Raw genomic sequence first — 19,853 nt, 5'->3', positions numbered from 1 at the left:
GGGAACCTGGGCCAGGCCGCCCGGACCTGCCGCAAGGCCAGGTGGGCGTGGAGACCGCCGCTCCAGCCGCGGCCGCGCGCTCGCAGCTCCCCGCCTCCCGGGCGCCCCGGGCTGGGGCGCAGGCGCACAGGGGCGCCGCCTCCCGCGGGAGCGCAGTGACGGCGGCCAGGGCCCGCCTCCCGGCCGGGGTAGGAGGCGCGGGCGTGGGGCTGGCCTCCCGGGAGCGCGGAGCCCGTGCCGCTGCCTCGGGCGCCCAGCGGCTCGGTGGGGGCGCGCCCGTCGCGCGGCGCTGGGGACCGGTGGGTCCCGGCGCGGCTGGGCGTTGCGGATGGCCCTGCTCCCGTGGCCCGCGCTCGCCGTGCTCCTGCTGGTCCTCACCGCCGCGCTCCGGTGCCAGGAAGAGGCCCAGTCCACCGACTGGAGGGCCACCCTGAAGACCATCCGGAACGGCGTGCACAAGATCGACACGTACCTGAACGCCGCCTTGGACCTCCTGGGGGGCGAGGACGGGCTCTGCCAGTATAAGTGCAGTGACGGTGAGAGGGGACCCCCTCTGCGAGGCCAGCTCGGGCTGCTGGGGGCGCGGGGGGCGTGGAGAGGGAGATGCGAGGCAGACCTCAAGGCCGTCCTCTGGCCGTGGGGACACCTCCCCCCTGGCTTCAGGTCGCACCTCTGTGTGGCTTAGAATGTGAGGGAGCCACTCTCCGCCCTGTACTCACTGCTGCTTTTTTTGTTTGTAGTTGCACAAGGTTTGCCTAAGAACTTAGTGCCATACGCATCATGGAAATGGAGTGGAACACGTGCGCTTTAGCTCTATAATTAGCTCCTTAAATAAATCAGCTGAAGATGCCAAACATGCTGAGAATTTTGAAGTCACGATGGCTTAACTTTCTCAAGAGTGGGTTTAATTTTTTTTTTTTTTTCCTGCAGAGCTAAAGAAAATAAGTTCCGACCTTTGTACAGACTTTTGGTGTACTCTGTTGTTGAGAAAGAGTTCCGACAGCTCTTCTAGAAAATTAATATATTTTCTGTTAAGTTTTGATAAATATCAGTGGTGCCTCTTCCTTATTTTGGTTATAACATAATTATTTTACTTTTTCATATTTTTAAACTTATGTTTGAGTGTGAGAACTTGTTTGGTAGCATTCTTGGTAATAATAAACAGCATTTCCGGCAGAGATTTTCCTTGTACTAGTTCAAATAACGTACTTGGGCTTCTCTTTGGAAATTCAAAATTCCAGTAAGAGTAGACAAGGTCTCGGTCTAGTTACTGCTTAGCAGCACAAAAGAATAGGGAACTCAATGACTTGAATGGTGAAACCAGATTGTGTGTAGGTGAATTTACAAGGAACCTATGTCATGATGCCCCCTGCTGCCTGTGACTCTCAAAATAATTTCTAGTTTTATGTTAATGGAATTAAAGCATGAGCTGTATCTTATATGCTTTGAAGTTGTAAATGTTGCATTCCTTCCTAAAGTGTTGCCTAAATGTTACCATCAGTATGTAATCAGGGAAGATGTTTTTGTTCTGGTAGAGCTTGTTAGGAAGAATAAGTAAATAATTTGAAGGTTAAGTGGTCGCCTTTCCTCACTCAGGCTGATGTCAAAGTTTTACTTCTCATCCCCATTAATTATACAAATATTAGAGTGCCTGTTGTGTGTTAGGTGTTCTACCAGGTAGAGATTTAGCATTGACCAAAACAGACAAAATTTCTGTCCCTGTAGCTTACATTCTGGAAAACTTGGAAGGAGAGAGAGTCAGTAAACTAATGAACAAGTAAAATAAGCCAAATATGCAGTGTGTGTAGGTCTGAAGTGCTTTGAGAACAATAAAGCCAAGAAAACACCAGTATAGGGAGGGAGTTTGTTCTTTTAAATGGGTCGTTCAGGGAAATACGCACTGATAAGAAAATATTTGAGAAGAAACTGGAAAATGGAGGTGATGAACTGGGGAAAGAACAGTAGGCAGAGGGACAGCAAATGTAAAGGACCCGGGGAGAAAGACCGGTGGAGGGTGACTCTGAAGGTTTTGGCCTGAGCCAGGGGAAGGATACAGCTGCCATTTAGAGAGATAGGAAAACTTGGAAGGTGTGGTCTTCATAAACTTACTGTTTGAGTCAAGGATTCTAGAGTTTCTGTATATTTATTTATTTAGTTTTTAATGTATTTTTATTGATTTCTGAGAGGGATAGAGAGAAACATCAATGATGAGAGAATCATTGATCAGCTGCCGCCTGCATGCCCCCGACTGAGGATCAAGTCCTCAACTCAGGCATGTGCCCTGACGGGGACTAGAACTGTGACTTCCTGGTTCATAGGTCAACGCTAGAGTGTATGTACAGTGGGGCCTTGACTTATGAGTTTAATTCGTTCCGTGACGGAGCTCGTAACTCAAATTACTCGTCTGTCAAATCAATTTTTACCATTACAATGAATTGAAATGCCATTAATCCGTTCCGGACACCCAAAAAAACACCGCAATTGTTTTATTAAATGTTTTTAAATAAGAAAAATGTATTTAAAAATAACGAATATTGTATAAAAACACAATACTGAACAATAGAATGTAGTGCAATAAACTTGTTTTATTAAGTTTAATGTACAGCATTTACCTTGGAGATCAAGCGACTTAAAGATGCTGATGGAGTTGGAGGAGAAAGGCTGAACTGAATAACTGAATAACTGAATCTTATTTGCTGATTTTTGCCCTTTTCGCCACGCTTTCATCACTTCCATCTACAGGAGTTTTCGATAAAAACCTGTCCAATGAGATCTGTTTCATCCTCCCTTTCAGAATATTTCTGAAATGAGTTAGGCAAGTGTCATTAAATAGCTCCATCGCACACCCAGTTGCAGTTTTTTCTGGGTGTTTCTTTTGAATAAAGTCTGAAAGTTTCTCCCACATTCCCAACATTTCCTTTATCTCACTTACAGAGATAACCTCCTCTTCCTCCTCCTCCTCCTCCTCCTCCTCCTCCTCCTCCTCCTCCTCCTCCTCCTCCTCCTCCTCCTCGTCCTCCTCGTCATCTATTTCCTGCAAAACCTCCGTGTGCTGCTGCATCTGTAGCTCCTTTAGCTCCTGCGTTGTCAGTTCCTCGGAGTGCTCCTCGATGAGCTCGTTGATGTCAGCTTCCTTTATATCCGCCGCTGCCTCACCATCTCTGACAACGGAGTGAATGCCGGTCCTCTTTTTAAAATTTTCAAACCAGCCCAGACTGGCTTTAAACGGCTCGCCTGATGCCTCGTCCATTGAAGTGCCTGGGCTCTGCTGCAGCAAATCAGCGTAAAGAGCTCGTGCCTTCTTGCAGATTATAGCCTTCGTCACGGTATCTCCTGAGAGCTGCTTCTCCGTTAACCACACCATTAGCAGCTTCTCCATATATTCATGGATAGATGTCCGCTGTTTAGAAATTATTTTAACGCCCTTGGCTGGAGTTGTATCCTGTCGACTCCTTCTGCTTCAGTATGGTGCAGATCGTAGAAGTGCTGCGCTCGTACTGCTTCGCCAAGTCGATTACACGCACACCTTGGTCATGTTTTTCGATAATTTCTTTAATTCAATGCACATCATCCGCTTCTTCTTAGCACTGTCCTTTGCACTTACTTTCTTCAGATCCATGGTTGAAAAAACGAAGTTTTGCAAAGTAACTGCAAGCACAAATGCGAGCACAACACTGATGCTTCAATTAAGAGCTAACCACTTAAAGTGAATGAGTGAGACACGTGATGTTGGGCTGATGTTGTGGCGTTCACTGTGACGTTCGCTGCGCCAACTAGCAGTGGAGTATCTGAATCTGGCTCGTAAACCGCATTTTAGCTCGCAACTCAAAGCAAAAAATCGGCCGAGAGACGGCTCGTCTCTTGAAAAACTCATTAGTCGGGACACTTGTAAGTCAAGGCCTCACTGTATATTTAAAATAGCTCTAATGTTGAGTGGATACTATTCCTATTAAGAAGATTATTTTAATCTTTCCTTTTACTTAATCTTTTTTTATTCTTCCACAAGCCTAACTAAATTTGCCCTTTAGAGTTTAGAGCAACGTCTCCAGCACAAAAACGCAAATGAACGTGATGATTTGGGAAGTGGTATGCTTCAGTGAAAACCCTCTTGTGTCTTAGTAAGTACTGTCTGCATAGGACTGCGGTTTCCAAGTCACCACATTGATAATTCCAGCAGAATGAACATTGTTCTTTCATTGCTGTTACTGGAAGAAGTCTCCTTGGAACACTGTTTCAACCTTTCCAATATTTTGGAATACAAGTGACCTAATCAGAGCCAAACAAAACTAGACAAACCCCAGAGCTAGAAGAACATGGTGTTAAATAGTGATATCAAGGGAGCTTTAAAAAGAAAAAGTCTTAATGGTAGAGAGGGGGTGGTCAGATTAATGGGCACAGACTTGTGGCATACAGTTACCCTTGCTTGATAGAAAGGAGTGGCATTTCAGAGATTTGCTCCCTCTGGCCATCCTCCCTAAGTGGGGACAAGGCTTTATTGAGAGTGAGCTAACCTTATTTAGAGGACAAATGTGATGGTTGCTACTTTTTTTCTCCTGGACAGCAGAGAAGATTTGAGGAAGAAAACTTTCCAATTTCCTTTGAAAAATACAAAGCAAAATTGGTTTGTACCATGTTTTTAGAATTATGAGTAAGTCATTTACTTAGTGATTTATGTTTCAGCAGGATCCCTTTGGCTGTTGTGCTGAGAATAAGAAGGACCCAGGGAGATGGGGGAGCAAGAATGCAGGCAGCGGAAAAAAAAAAAAAAAAAGAATGCAGGCAGCGTGACAGGAGCAGGAATTTAGACAAAAGATGGTGGTGGTTTTGTCCAGGTTGGTAGTAATAAAGGTGGTGAGAAGTGTTTGAATTTTGGACATATTTTGAAGGAAGAGCTGAAAGTATTTGCTAATGGCTTAGAAGGAGGTTGTGAGTAGAGTCTAAAATGATTCCAAAGTTTTTGGCCTGAATAATTGGAAAGATGGAGTTGCCATTAACTGAAATGGGAAGACCATGTGAAAAAAAAACACACAATTTTGGGGTCATTAGTAGAAATAATAGCATATATGTATGCTTTTGAGAATGATTCAGTAGTGAGTTAAAAAAATTATAAAAGAGAGAGAAAGAAGAATTATTGGAGTCATGTTGATGACCAGAATGTGAGCCAAGGTGTTTTCCTGGGGTGGTGTCTGGAGACGCCGAAGAATGAGCTACAAGCAGGTTCAGACTCCCTACAAGGGGAGGGGACCCAATAATGGGCTTCCCAGTAAAGCCTTGTAGTCCAAGGGTATATATTTGCTACAAGCCTGCTCCATGTCTACCTGTATCACCGCCTGATTGATTCCCTCAATTGTTTTTGCCCAGCAGCAAGCCTGAACTTTCCCTGTTTCTATGCGTTCCTTCTCTGTTCCTTTGCTGAACTTTCTCTGTTTCTATGGGTTCGTACACCTTTGTTGCAACAGGCCCACCCTTGTTTTCTCATCCTCCCGCTTTGAGTCCAGAAACATTTTATTATTTCTGCTTGGTTGGTTCCTGTGGTTAGGCTGCTCAAACTGCCATGTCTGCCCCTGCCTGTGTCCCACCTGCCTTTGTTGTCCACTGGACCCCTGCCTGCCCTTTCTGCCGGTGCTTCAGGTCAACCCTTTCAATGTGCTTGCGTTCTAGTTCATAAATAGATTGGCCAAGAGCACAGATGGCATAGTCCCGTTACTAGGAACAGAGGTAGAGGATACGGGGACAGGTATACGAACAGGTAGGCAGATGTTCAGGTTCTCTTCCGGTTGCCTCGTTTTTCTCAGTGAAGTAGAAATCAAGTTCATGAGCTGGGAGGGAGGGAAGATGGAAATGGAATTGTTAGAAATTTGAGGAAGATAGGAAGTGGTGGACTAGAAAAATAAAGTCGCATAAGGGCCCTATGAGATTAATAATCATGAATTTAAAATCTCGGGTGTTTGGGAAAGCAGGTTGGATTTTAGACTGTGTTTCCTACGAAACAGTGGTTAAGACCTTTGTAGGACCCAACAGCCTTCCCCTTAGGCTTCTCATCTGCTTCACTGTCTTTCAGATGAAACATATTGGTCTGTTTGGAAGTATTTACATCAAATTAAGAAAAATCTGTAGAAAACAAGTATCGTCGCCATCCAGGCAACTCCAGATTTCAGCTGTCCATATGGGTGATAAAACATAAAGCATCAAGACAGGAGCAGTTGCTTACGTCAAAAAGTGAAATCAATGAATAGTATTTCCATGTGGTTGGGGAGTGGATTTGTTTTGTTTTTAAAATTCTTCCATCTAATTTTTCCCTCAGCTTTCTGTATCCGCTTATAAATTTTGGGGGACATTGGCCCCAATACATTATTGCTTTGGTTTGACTCTGATGGTGTTTCTTCTATTATTGAGTTTCTGCTTGCTTTGCATAGTAATCTGCTCAGGCTGCCATAACAAAATATTGGGTGACTTAAATAACAGGAATTTATTTCTTACAATTCTGGAGGCTGGAAAACCTAAGATTAGGGTTTGGCCAACAAAGGATTAGGCGGGGTCAGGGGAGCGAGGCAGGTACACAGTTCAGATCACAAAGCTCTTTGCAGAAACTGCCACCAGTAGAAATGCTAACATGTTCAGCAGCTTATAGCAACACTAGAGGCCCGGTGCATGAAATTTGTGCACTGGGGAGAGGTGGGGATCCCTCAGCCAGGCCTGCACCCCCTTGCAGTCCGAGAGCCCTCAGGGGCAGTCGGACATTCCTCTCACAGTCTGGGACCTCTCACTCCTTACCACCCACCTGCTCACTGCTCCTTACCACTCGGCTCACTGCTCCTTAGTGCTGCTGTGGAGGCTGGCTTCTGGCTGAGCAGGCTTCCACTATGGGAGTGCACTGACCACGAGGGGGCAGCTCCTGTGTTGAGCGTCTGCCGCCTGGTGGTCAGTGCACATCATAGTGACTGGTCGTTCCACTGTTCAGTCGATTTGCATATTAAGCCTTTATTATATAGGATTTATAACAACATTTTAAATGATATTAATACATTTGTAATTTTGGTATCTATTTCAACTTTAATAAATAAGATTATAAATAACTTTTTGGTTCAGAAATAATTATTTTAATTTAAAGGTGAATTTAAAACATCAGAACACTTTAAAATATTTCAGGAAACTAATTCCCAGAGGGAGAGGGTGTTGTTGTTGTTTGTTTGTTTGTTTCTGCTGTGGATAAAGAATATTTTAATTTCAGCAAGGAGTGTTTCCCATTTTTTTCATCCAGTAATTTCTTATGTGTCCACTATGTGCATCTTCTAGGTGAGCAAGACAAAGTTCCTCTCTTCATAGAAACTAATTATGTTAATTTGGTCAATAAATGTTAGAAAGAAGAATAAAACCAACCAAGGTGTATGGAATGGATATGGAAGGAAAGGGGCACTATTTTACATGGAGTGAGCAAAGATATGCCCCTTTTGATCCTCATACTGGAGAGTCAATTTACCAGCCTTGTTTCATAGTATTTTTGTCCAATATTTCATGTATACTAGAACTTGGTTCTTTATTATTCCATTTTATCAACTTCCTTCCTTAGGACAGTTTTAAGCACCAGCCCTGTTTGAGATAACCACCTCCATCCTCGGCCCTCCATTCTCATTTTTGCCAGCTAGATCTGTGTTTCTCTTTATTCTCTTACTAGAGGCCTGGTGCACAGGAGTCATGCACTGGTGGGGAGCATGGCCTGCAGGGATCGGCCTGCTGTGGGAGTACACTGACTACCAGAAGACAGCTCCTGCGTTGAGCGTCTGCCCCCTGGTGTTCTGTGTGCATCATAGTGACTGGTCAAGGGTTCGCCTGGCCATTCCACTGTTTGGTCGCCGGGCTTTTATTATATAGGACTAGAGGCCCAGTGCACGAAATTCGTGCACTCGGAGGTGGGGGTCCCTCAGCCCGGCCTGTGCCCTCTTGCAGTCTAGGAGCCCCGTGATCAATCACCCCAAAGAGGTAGGCCCTGCCCACCCGGCCAGGGATCCGCAATGGATTGCCCCCACAGAGGGAGGCCTCGCCCACCCGCCACAGTGCTCCTGCCAGGTAGCCTGGGCCTCCCTCTTTGGGGCAACTGATCATGCCCCACAGAGGGAGGTTCTGCCACCTGCTGCAGCCCACCAGTTGGTGGCCTAGGCCTCCCTTTGCAGGGTGATCATGGGGCGGTGGTGGGGCTCCCAGACAATCTCATTGTACCCACCTTGGCTGGCCTGGCGCCAGTGGGTGTCATAGCGTGGTCATCCGGACAGTTGTTCTGCTATTCAGCCATTTGGTTGATTTGCATATTACGCTTTTATCATTATATATAGTGGGCATGTTTTTGTTTTCCCCTGACTTCATTTATGTCTAATAATTCTGTAATCTAAAAGTTTTTTTCTGCTATATCTTAATAGTGAGACACAGCTGAAACATGCTAACTGTCTTAGGCTGTATTAATACAAGTACTATATCTAACTCAAAATAGATCCATACCTAATGGTGTCCAGTTTGTCATTTAAAGAGATGTGACACATTAGAAGTGATTAGTCTTTGGAGGCTGATGAATGCTCACCAAACTCAAAAGAGACTGAAGGATGAACAGTAGTACCAGTTTATCTGTTTATAATGAGTATTATAACTGCCATGGGGATTAGCCTTCCAAGTCTTCTGGCTCATTCATTCATTCATCAACAAATATATATATAATCAATATATAATTGATTTTTTACAGAGAGGAAGGGAGAGGGATAGAGTTAGAAACATTGATGGGAGAGAAACATAGATCAGCTGCCTCCTGCACACCTCCCACTGGGGATGTGCCCACAACAAAGGTACATGCCTTTGACTGGAATCGATCCTGGGACCTTTCAGTCTGCAGGCCAACGCTCTATCCACTGAACCAAACCAGTTAGGGCTCATCAACAAATATTTACTGAGGAGTTAACCATGTGCCAGGCACTGTTCTAGACATTGAGAGCACAAAACAGACAAAAATTTCTACCCTCAAGGAATTTATATTTTAGTATGTGGAGGCAGATAATAAATGAAATAAATAGCTTAGTGATATAGTATGTTAGGAAGTCACAGTGTGCTACAAATGGTATGGTCAGAAAAGGCCTGGTGAGAAGGTGAGAGAGTAACTAGGTATCAGGGGGAAGAGCATCCACATAGAGCAGTGGTTCTCAACCTTGGCTGCACATTAGAATCACCTGGGAATCTTTTTAAAATCCTGATTTCTGGCCCTAGCTGGTTTGTTCAGTGGATAGAGCGTCGGCCTGCAGACTCAAGGGTCCCAGGTTCGATTCTGGTCAAGGGCATGCACTTTGGTTGCGGGCACATCCCCAGCGGGGGGTGTGCAGGAGGCAGCTGATCGACGTTTCTCTCCCATCAATGTTTCTAACTCTCTATCCCTCTCCCTTCCTCTCTGTAAAAAATCAATAAAACTTATTTTAAAAAATCCTGATTTCTGGGCCTCATCCTCCAGAAATTCTGTTTTTTTGTTACTAATGTTGTGGCCCCGCCCCATAACAAAGAAACAGGATTTCCGGAGGATGAGGCCCAGAAATCAGGATTTTAAAAAGATTCCCAGGCGATTCTAATGTGCAGCCAAGGTTGAGAACCACTGACCTAGAGGAACAGCAGTTCAATGGTACTATGGCACCTGGAGTGTCTGTGGAACAGCAGAGGTCAGGTATGATGGAACAGTGAGGAAGATAGGAAGAGGAAGGAGAGAATAGTAAGGAGACAAGGACAGTCGGGTTCATTGTTGATATTGGACTGTAGCTGGAGATGGGATGGGGTGGGGAAACCAAAGTAAAGCGACTATTTAGGAGGTTAAGGCAATAATCCAGGGAGGCTTGGAGCAGAATAATAGCATTGGAGGTGGTAAGTGTTTAGATTCTGAATATTGTGAAGGGAGAGTCAACAGGATATGCTGAAGAATTGGATGTGGGATATAAGAACATGAGAGAGTCAAAAATGGCTAATGTTTTTTCCCTGAGCACTTGAAGGATGGAGTTGCTATTACTTGAGAAGAAGGAACTGTGAATGGATCTGCCATCATCCTCCAAGGCCCCAGAAACAGCCCTCCTTCTTGGACAGTGCTGGAAAAATAAGACCACCTTCTGTCCTTGGCCTCCTCTTTTCTAGCTCTAGCATAAACATTCCCTCTGTCCATGTGACTCTTCAGATTCAGTGGAGCAGGCTATAGCCTTCTATCTTCCTGAGGTTGTACACTTCTTCAGGTTCTGCTTGATCATCTCATTTGAGCATGAGAGTCTTAGCAACACATTTAAATCAATTTTAGATCATTACTTTGAGAGGATTATTTACTTTGGCTGATTTCTAGAAGGGTTGCTTTTTTCCCCCCTCACTTTATTTTGAAAGCTAAACTTATCTTTACGTCTCCTAGTAATAAATGTTAGTTGAATGAAAGTTGGTGAAATACTTTGTGTTTCTCCCAAGTATCCAATTATGACGTGGTATCCTATATAATAAAGAGGGAATAGTCAAATTGACGGTCACGACCTCGCACAAGATGGCCACCCCCATGTGGTCACAAGATGGCTGGCAGAGGAGAGCAGTTGGGGGTGGCCGGGTCTGCAGGGGAGGGCAGTTGGGGGCAGTCGGGCCGGCAGGGGAGCAGTTAGGCATTGATCAGGCTGGCAGGCAGAAGTGGTTAGGGGCAATCAGGCAGGCAGGCAGGCGAGCAGTTGGAAGCCAACAGTCCCAGATTGTGAGAGGGACATCCCCCGAGGGGTCCCAGATTGGAGAAGGTGCAGGCTAGGCTGAGGGACACCCCCCTCCAGTGCATGAATTTTGTGCACCGGGCCTCTAGTTTGTAATAACTGGATATATTTTATTTTTAGAAATAAAGGTTAATGGTAGCCTCATAGGGAATTGGCTTGTTTTGTGTTCTCCAAGAGGCAGAGGATTGCTTACAGGTAGAATTTACAAGAAAACAGAATTTAACAGTGCCATTCCACAATGGAATAGGCTATTTCTTGATACTGTAGGACGATTGTGGGACATTCAAAGAGAAAGTAGGTGACTATTTGGTTTGTCAAAATGATTTCTATATTATAAGAGGAGAGCTATTTCTAAAGTACCTTTGAAAAATTTAAGATGGATGGCAATGTTACCTTTCACTTTGTTACAGAACCATTGGTACTATTAGGGAGAGTATAACTGGAGTAATATAGTTCACCAAGTTTATTTCTGTCCTTTTTCCTTAGATGGCAAAGGAGTATATTTGTGAAATGATTGGCCTGAGTCTGGGCTAGAATGTATTGTCCTGTAAGGTCTTCTCTATCTATATAAAAGGTTAATATGCTAAGTGTCCCTCCCTCTGTCCAACCGGTCGCTATGATGCACTCTGACCACCAGTGAGCAGACACTCAATGCAGGAGCTACCAAGCTGCAGTGACTTGGCAGCGGCGGTTCTCAGATGATGCACCCTGAAACCAGAGAGGAGGGAGCCTGATTCCTCACGGGGCCATGGGTTATATTGTTGCTGGGGCACTGTCAGCCCCAAATCTGATTTACTGCACACTTGCATTTGCGTTCCACACCCTCTATGACAGCAACTTTGCAGAGTGCCCTCTTGCATTCCAGAAACCTTCAGGGATATCAGAGAGCCAGTTTTGCCCCATCCCCACAGGCCATGCCAAAGGACCCCACCTGCTGGAGGGACCCTGCTCTCTCCGCAGACACCTTTCAAACCACAGTGCCACTCCAGGTACAGCTGGCTGGGGAGGGACTGCAGGAGGTTGGCTCCAGGGCGTGTCCAGCCCATCTTGCCCAGTCCCGCCCACCAGCCACCTTCTAATTAATTTCCTTTCGATATGCACGAATCTGTGCACCGGGTCACTAGTCCGATATAATAAAAGCCTAATATACTAACTGTCCAACTGTTCGTTTGACCAGTCGCTGTGATGCACACTGACCACCAGGGGGCAAGCGCTCTGACTGGTAGGTTAGCTTGCTGCTGGGATCCGGCCAATCAGGACTTGGCGAGATGGGCCGTACACGCCCTGTAGTCCTCCCGCAGTCCCTCCCCAGCCCCAATCGTGCACCAGTGAGGTCCCTCGGCCTGGCCTGCACCCTCTCACAATCTGGGACCCCTGACCTCTCGGGGGATGTCCGCAGGCCAGGCCAAGGGACCCTACCAGTGCATAAATCCATGCACCAGGCCTCTAGTAATGGTATAAAGGTCCTATATTAAGGTAGAGTAGACCCCACCACCACCACCTTATCCGCAGCTTCACTTTCCACAGTTCAGTTAATCTCAGTCAACTGCTGTCTGATAATATTAAATGTAAAAGTCCAGAAACAAACAATTCATACGTTTTATTTTTTGTTAATTCTCACCCAAGGATATATTTCCATTTTTAGAGAGACTGGAAGGGAGCGACAGAGAGAGAGAGAAAGGAAGAGAGAGAGAGAGAGAGAGAGAGAGAGAGAGAGAGAGAGAGAGAGAGACAGACATCAATGTGAGAGAGACATATTGATTGGTTGCCTACTGCACGCATCCCAACCAGAGCCAGGGATCGAAGTATGTACCTTTGACCAAAACTGAATCCAAGAGCCTTCAGTCTGCAGGCCAATGCTCTATCCACTGAGCAAAACCAGCTAGGGCGACAATTCATAAGTTTTAAATTGTACACCAGCCCTGGCTGGTTTGGCTCAGTTAGTTCCAGCGTTTTCCTGTGCACCGAAAGGTCACGGGTTCAATTCGCAGGTAGGGCACATATTCAGGTTGTGGGTTTGATCCCAGGTTGGGGTGCATGCGGTAGGCAAACGTCCCGTTCCCTTGCACACTGATGTCTGTCTGTCTCTCTCTCTCTCTCTCTCTCTCTCTCTCTCTCTCTCTCTCAAATGAATAAAAACATGTCCTCGGGTGAGGATTAAATATTTATGTTAGAATGTACAGGAAAATAGGGTGGATTTCTTTCATACACACAGACTCAATCTGGCATATAACCTCTGAAATCTCCAGAAATCCAGAATAAGCTTTTGTATGTTTTGTATGGTATAGGTTTACCAATATAATTACATTCTATGCACTACCACAAATGTGTATAAGTATACATTTGTACATATTTCACTACAGGAGAAATAAAAGTAATTAGGTAGAGTGGAACATTGGAGATCTGGCTCCTTGGCATATATCATCAGTTTGGCTCAAATAAACTCTTATAAAAATTCTCAAGCCTGTCTAGTGTGGCTCAGTGGTTGAGCATCAACCCATGAACCAAGAGGTCACTGGTTCGATTCCTGGTCAGGGCACATGCCCGTGTTGCAGGCTCCATCCCCAGTAGGGGGCATGCAGAAGGCATCTGATTGCTGTTTCTCTCTCATCAATGTTTCTGTCTCTCTATCCCTCTCCCTCTCTCTCTAAAATCAATAAAACCATGTTTAAAATTTCTCAAAAAAATAAAAAAACAATTAGGTAGACAAATTAGCGTTCTCAAGCTCTTCAGAATAAAGACATACTCACTATGTCAGCATCCGAATACGAAGCGTTTCCAAGGCTAGTCTGGCACATCGCAGACCTTCTTGTGTATGTATTTTCTATCATATTTGACAATTAATTATGATACCGTTTATATTTTCTAGGATCTAAGCCGGTCCCACGTTATGGTTTTAAACCCTCCCCGCCGAATGGATGTGGCTCTCCGCTATTTGGTGTTCAAGTAAATATTATTTTTTATTTGATAAGTCTTATGATAGGCTCTGTAATACTCCTAATCATGCAAGACCATCAGTGTGTTCTCAGGTTCACAAATAATTTTGCTTGTTGTAATAGTGGTCAGGTTTACTATATTCTTTTAGGGCTAAAAAACACATTTAAGTCCTAACAAAACTAAATGTAGTAAAATTCATGTTTTATTTTTTAATTTTGGAGATGTAAATACCATTTAAATGATATTTCCTCATGTATAAATGTGGTTTAATTGTAGAAGTAAGACTACTTAGGATGAAAAAGTATAGATAAGACATATATTTTCCGTACTAGAACGAGGCTGAGTGAAAGCTGTGTGCTTGTGCTGGGGGAAGCTGGATCGGAGCCAAGTGTAATGGGGAAAAACGTTTATGAGAGTGGATTCCTAGACACAAAGGTTTTGCATAGAAATTAATTTTAAATAGTTAAAGGTAAATTATAGCTGCAAAGGAGCAATATTTTTAGAGATTGGGTGAACAATTAAAGATTAAACCTCAAAACATCAAACAAAATTTGAGTTGTAGGAGCTTAAAATTTTTCAATGACATAAAGTACATTTTATTGGGAGAGGAGGTACAAAACACTTTGGAATATCCGAAAGTCATCCTTGCCTCGCCCCTGGAGAACAATTTTAACACTCTTAGCTTTACTTCTATGTTTTTAAAACTATGTTTTGTGCTTTGGACAATTGGAAGCTGTGTTTGTTACCGCAGGTATCTGTGACTATTCTAACATTGCCACATAGGAAGCTTTAAGGCAGGGCTGAGAGGAAGATCGCAGAGCAGTGTGGGTGGGTGCGGTGAGAGTCATGGAGAGATACGTAAAATGGAAAACATTTGTAGGCAGAAATAGATTTTAGAAATTATACAGCAGTCATTGTCATTGACTGCTCTTTGATAGTTTGAATGCAGAACTTGAGCAGAAGAGTTTTGAATTTCGTCAGTAATAACCCATCCAAATGCCTCTTTCAGCTTAATATTGGCATCCCTTCCCTGACAAAGTGCTGCAACCACCACGACAGGTGCTATGAGACCTGTGGCGAAAGCAAGAACGACTGTGATGAGGAGTTCCAGCACTGCCTCTCCAAGATCTGCCGCGAGGTGCAGAAAACGCTGGGCCTAGCTCAGCACGTGCAGGGTGAGGATGGTCCGGTGGGACGGGGACCAGTGCAGTTTGCCAAGTTTTACTGAATGCTTCATGTTTTAGTACAGGATTTACCAATAGAAATCTTCCACTCTACATTACGTTATCTGTGGTAACACAGCCCCTTCAGTTTTCCGAGACGAGAACTCAGTAGTTTTGTAATCAGACATGATTTATAGCCATGGAAGCAAAAAGTGTTCGGGAACCTTGGGAGGAGGGACTGTGAGGCAGAGAAGAATTCATGCAAGATCTTGCAAACCCTGGACCCAGTGAATTAAGAGGAGTAGGATTGGGCCTAGCTGGCGTGGCTCCATGGTTGAGCATCAGCCTGTGAACCAGGAGGTCATGGTTTGATTCCTGGTCAGGGCACATGCCCGGGTTGCAGGCTCCATCTGATCAATGATTCTCTCTCTCATCATTGATCTTTCTATCTCTCTCTCCATCTCCCTTCCTCTCTGAAATCAATCTAAAAAGTATATATATATATATGTATATATATATATATTTTAAGAGTAGGGTTGGATTTAGAATAGAAAGTTCTAGAATATTTGAGTCGTAACTCTGTCTCTTCATATGTATCTGTCAAGAGGGTCCTCTAAACCAACCCCAGGTTCAGTGGTTTGCTGGGAGGACTCAGGACTCAGCATATAGTCGTACGCATGCTAATGATTCTTACAGTGAAGGGGTACAAGGCAAAAATCAGCTAAGGGAAAAGGTGCTTCACTCTCTCATGTATAAATGAGAATGGTAACATCCCTCTCAGAGTTGTCATAAGGGTAAAATGACACACTTGTGTACGCACACATCACTGTACAATTACTATCAGTTACGAGATTTCTTTACTGTCAAGCCAGCGAGTGTGCCGCACACTGAAAACAAAGAAGGGCAATGAGAAGGGGCACAAAAGGAAACTAAAGTTTTAGACACTTTGCATAACAGACAGTGCTAGATACTTCCGACATGTTTTCACTGATGTCTACAAAAGTCCAAAAGTAGGTCAGTTTTACCCATTTTCAAGGAAGGAAACTGAGGTTCAGAAAGAAGAAACTTGCCCCAAGTTACATGCTTCTGACTCTAAAACTTGTGTTCTGTCTACTACAGTATTCCCCAAGCAGCCGCACAGGTCTGACTCTGAAACCCTACTACTAACTGTTAAGGAAGTGAACACTCTGAATCCCTTACATGCTTTCGGCTGAGGTAAACTTGTACAGCTGGAGCATAGCTGGATGTAGTTCCTGTGTCCTGACCTGAGGTCATACTAACGTAGCTAACTGATGAAACCAAATTTCTTGCTATCTTTTATTTAATAATCATAACCTTTATACTTCTGTGGTTGGTTGTGTTTCTTAATGGCACAGTCTTTGGCGGAACTTTGGTCATGTCAAGATTTTGTAATGAAAAATTTCTTAACGTGAATATTTGAAACTGGAAGAATTTGAACAACTAAAAGCCACTCTGTGTTATAAGTATAATATATTAGGATAATCTCACCTGGGTGTTCCAAAGTAAATCCGTTATCATTTTTTTAAAATATATTTTTATTGATTTTTTACAGAGAGGAAAGGAGAGGAATAGAGAGTTAGAAACATCGATGAGAGAGAAACATCAATCAACTGCCTCCTGCACACCCCCTACTGGGGATGTACCCACAACCAAGGTACATGCCCTTGACTGGAATCGAACCTGGGACCCTTCAGTCCCCAGGCCGACGCTCTATCCAGTGAGCCAAACTGATTAGGGCCCGTTATCATTTTTATAGTCTTAAAAAAATGTTTCTAACCCTACCAGAGGACAAACACCTTTGATTCCTAGGTCTCCCCTCCCAAGCTAAATTTGAATATTGGCCAAAGAAAGAAACTTGGGTCCATTTATTTTAAGCATCTTAAATGATGTGTGACCAGTTTTTAGCTGCCACTGGCTAGAAGGAAATGTTTTGAGATTTCTCTGTTTTTAACCTTTTTTTCTGAACCTAAAAAGCTTTCCTTGAAATGCAAACTTAAGAATATTATCAGGCATCTCAAACAGTGATATTTTTCTGATGAAAGGAAAATGAGCCCTGGCTAGGTGGCTCAGTTGGTTGGAGCTTCATCCTGTGTACACCAAAAGGTTGAGTGTTTGATTCCTGGTCAGGGCACATACCAAGGTTTTGTGTTTGATCTCCGGTGGGGATTCATTCGAGAGGCAACCAATCAATGTTTCTCTCTCACATCGATGTTTCTCCCTCTCTCTTTAAAAATCAATAAACATATCCTCAGGTGAGGATACAGAATAATAATAAATAGCCCTAGCCGGTTGCTCAGTGGTTAGAGAGTCAGCCCGCGGACTGAAGGGTCTTAAGTTCAATTCCAGTCAAGGTCACATAACTCGGTTGCAGGGCACGTGCGGGAGGCAGTCAATTGATGTGTCTCTCTCACATTGATGTTTCTCTCTCTGTGTCTCTCCCTCTCCCTTCCACTCTCTCTAAAAATCAATGGAAAAAATATCCTCAGGCTTAACAAAAATACATAAGTAAGATAATAAATAAATAAGGAAAATTAAAAGTGTTGAACTGATCATTCAGTGCTATTGCGAGAGACTCATTTGTCTGGCACAGAAAATTGACTATTTGCATGCAAACACAAAGTTGGTACATGGTAACGAGGCTGAAACAGCCTTTGTATATAAAGATATATGTCACTGGTTTCCGGGGGTTTGGGGGGACTTTCACATAGCACACGTTGAAGTGCCCACAAAGGCCGTGCTGGACACTGTGCGGGAACCTGTGATGTGGGTGAAGAGAGAGCGATCCTTTGCGATTGCCCCCCGGTAATGGCGCTTCCTTGCCTTGCAGCGTGTGAAACAACAGTGGAGCTCCTGTTTGACAGTGTGATACACTTGGGCTGTAAGCCGTACCTGGACAGCCAACGAGCCGCGTGTTGGTGTCGCTACGAAGAAAAAACTGATCTTTAAAGAAGATGCTGCAGGTGACAGCAGATGCGGATGAAAGCACAGAACAACCTTTGGCAAAGAACTGATGTTTTTACAGCACAAAGGTGCCTTATTTTTGTGAAAGGGCTATTGTAAGACCTTGTTTTGACAGTAAAGCTTCAAACTAAAGAGGAAAGGGGAGGCTGTGTTCCTGGATGGCGCTGCCGTAGCGCGCCAGGCTGTCCTGACCAGTGTCGGGGAGAGGTGCGCGTTAAGGGGTGAGTTGTTTTTTTAAAGAAAGTTCTGTAACTTCGTTTTCACAACCGCATTTACTCCCCAAAATGAGGTCAAATGTAAAATTCATTATAAGGTATGTTCAACATTATCTTATTTGGAAATAAGGAGAGACCTTCACTCAGAAGTGTATTTTTGTTTACCATAAAAATTTAAAAATACATTTATGCCTGGAAGGGTCTGACTATTTTTTTCTCTATTTTTAATTAATGGGAAATATGCTGTTTTTCTGTAGACCATTGAGCATATGACTAAGTCACACTTCTATTAATGACAAGACTAATTACAAAGTCAAAATTTCCATGTCTGTTTCGCTTATAAAATTGGAACCATTAGCTGGTGACCTCTTAAGGAGCAAAACCAGAATATGTAGGTATTATGTAATGTGCCTAGAAGGTGACGTGAACAGAATTCAGAAGCACGGCCACTCCCATATTATAAACCATTCATATGACAGATGTCATATTTTGTTATAATTGGAGAAAAGATGAATTTAATAAAATAAATGAGAAGTTGTGTACACGTCAGAGCATTGTATGCTGTTATGCTTTGATGTTTATTCCCTAGCTTGCTCCTCATAGTAGATTCTGGGATATTTTGAAAAGACAGTAACCTTTCACTAATCGTGGTCTTAATAAAAATTGTTCTTGATATTGTTGGGTGTGTTTTTTTTCTAAAGTCTAACTGTGAGATCAAAAGGGATGGAACGCAACTTACAAAGAACCATGTTTTATAGATCTCTCATTTACATGAAAAATTATTAACAGATGTTTAAGAGCAAATCCCACAACCTCCACTGCCACTGAAAACGGGAGTGTTGACGGCTCTTCAACCCCTTGGAAAGTTGGGCTGTGTCCTCTATGCTCTCCGCGTACCACTGGCTGTTGACTTGCCTGAGCCCCGAATGCCAAGCCACCTGTATCTTTTGGGTAGCCTGTGGCCACAGTGGTTAAGGCAAACTACTTGGAGAGTCACACCACCAGGAGAAGGTGCAAAAGATAAGGCCACCTTTTTATCCACTCTTAGAGTTACTTGAAGCAAATGTACACAATAGCCAACCACCCAAGGAAGAGCTCAGTTAAAGGCAACACTGCGCGCCCCATCACACTGATCTGCACACTGGGCGGCATTTTATGAGTGAGGACAACATGCTTTGACTCAAGAAAAACCATAATTTATGGACTTCCCTCCTCCCCCGCAAAGTCCAGGCTCCCAGTTTTTACATGATTCCTTCCCCAAATTAGCTTTGATAAAAATTATGACCGAGACTTAACCTGAACACAGTCAATCAGGAGGGAGGAGCTAAGGCTTTACAGGAGGAGTTGTGTACTCCGTATCACCTCCAGGACCCTGTTTCTACAGAGCTCTATGGATGTAACCGTGCCTCCCCTTAACATCCTCGTCCCTTAAGCTCCTCCATCTTGGTCCAGTCCAGTGTGTGCATGTGGCTCACCATTGTCTGCATGCATCGGTTGCAATTCTTTATTTTTCCCAAATAAGTTCTTTTAGTGACAATAACTAGTGGATTCTGATTCCCAATCAACAGCTCGTTAACTTAAAAATAATAAGTCAAAGTGAGAGGCAACAAGTATTTATTCGAGACCACAGAATTACAATCATAGAATTCTGGCAAAAACCCAAATTGTGTTCCAAATTCAGGGTGAAGGCAATAGCTTTTTTTATGACAAAAGGAAGAGAAATAACTATATAAATAGAAGGAAGGACTTTCTATTGGTGTTATCAAGCTGTGTTACTCTTTATACATACAAGCATACTTCATTTCATT

The 19,853-nt window shown here is 43.7% G+C and overlaps 1 protein-coding gene across 1 annotated transcript; it reads left to right on the top strand.

The window, feature by feature from the left end:
* The first annotated feature begins 193 nt into the window (after positions 1-193).
* PLA2G12A (phospholipase A2 group XIIA) lies at positions 194-18,718 on the top strand. The gene is made up of 4 exons (XM_081110453.1): positions 194-536; positions 13,618-13,694; positions 14,695-14,860; positions 17,697-18,718. The coding sequence occupies exons 1-4, from the start codon at positions 329-331 to the stop codon at positions 17,813-17,815; spliced, it is 570 nt and encodes a 189-aa protein (XP_080966579.1). The 5' UTR covers positions 194-328; the 3' UTR covers positions 17,816-18,718.
* The last annotated feature ends 1,135 nt before the right edge of the window (positions 18,719-19,853 follow it).

The sequence above is a fragment of the Myotis nattereri genome (genome assembly GCF_964212035.1).
Source record: "Myotis nattereri genome assembly, chromosome: 1".
Lineage (NCBI taxonomy): Eukaryota > Metazoa > Chordata > Mammalia > Chiroptera > Vespertilionidae > Myotis > Myotis nattereri.
This window is presented reverse-complemented; position numbering and strand designations above follow the sequence as displayed.

Coding starts and splice junctions, on each gene's coding strand:
- PLA2G12A (XM_081110453.1), top strand. CDS start 329: ATGGCCCTGCTCCCGTGGCCCGCGCTCGCCGTGCTCCTGCTGGTCCTC. Junction 13,695..14,694: donor CTCCGCTATTTGGTGTTCAA/GTAAATATTATT, acceptor TGCCTCTTTCAG/CTTAATATTGGCATCCCTTC. Junction 14,861..17,696: donor CCTAGCTCAGCACGTGCAGG/GTGAGGATGGTC, acceptor CTTGCCTTGCAG/CGTGTGAAACAACAGTGGAG.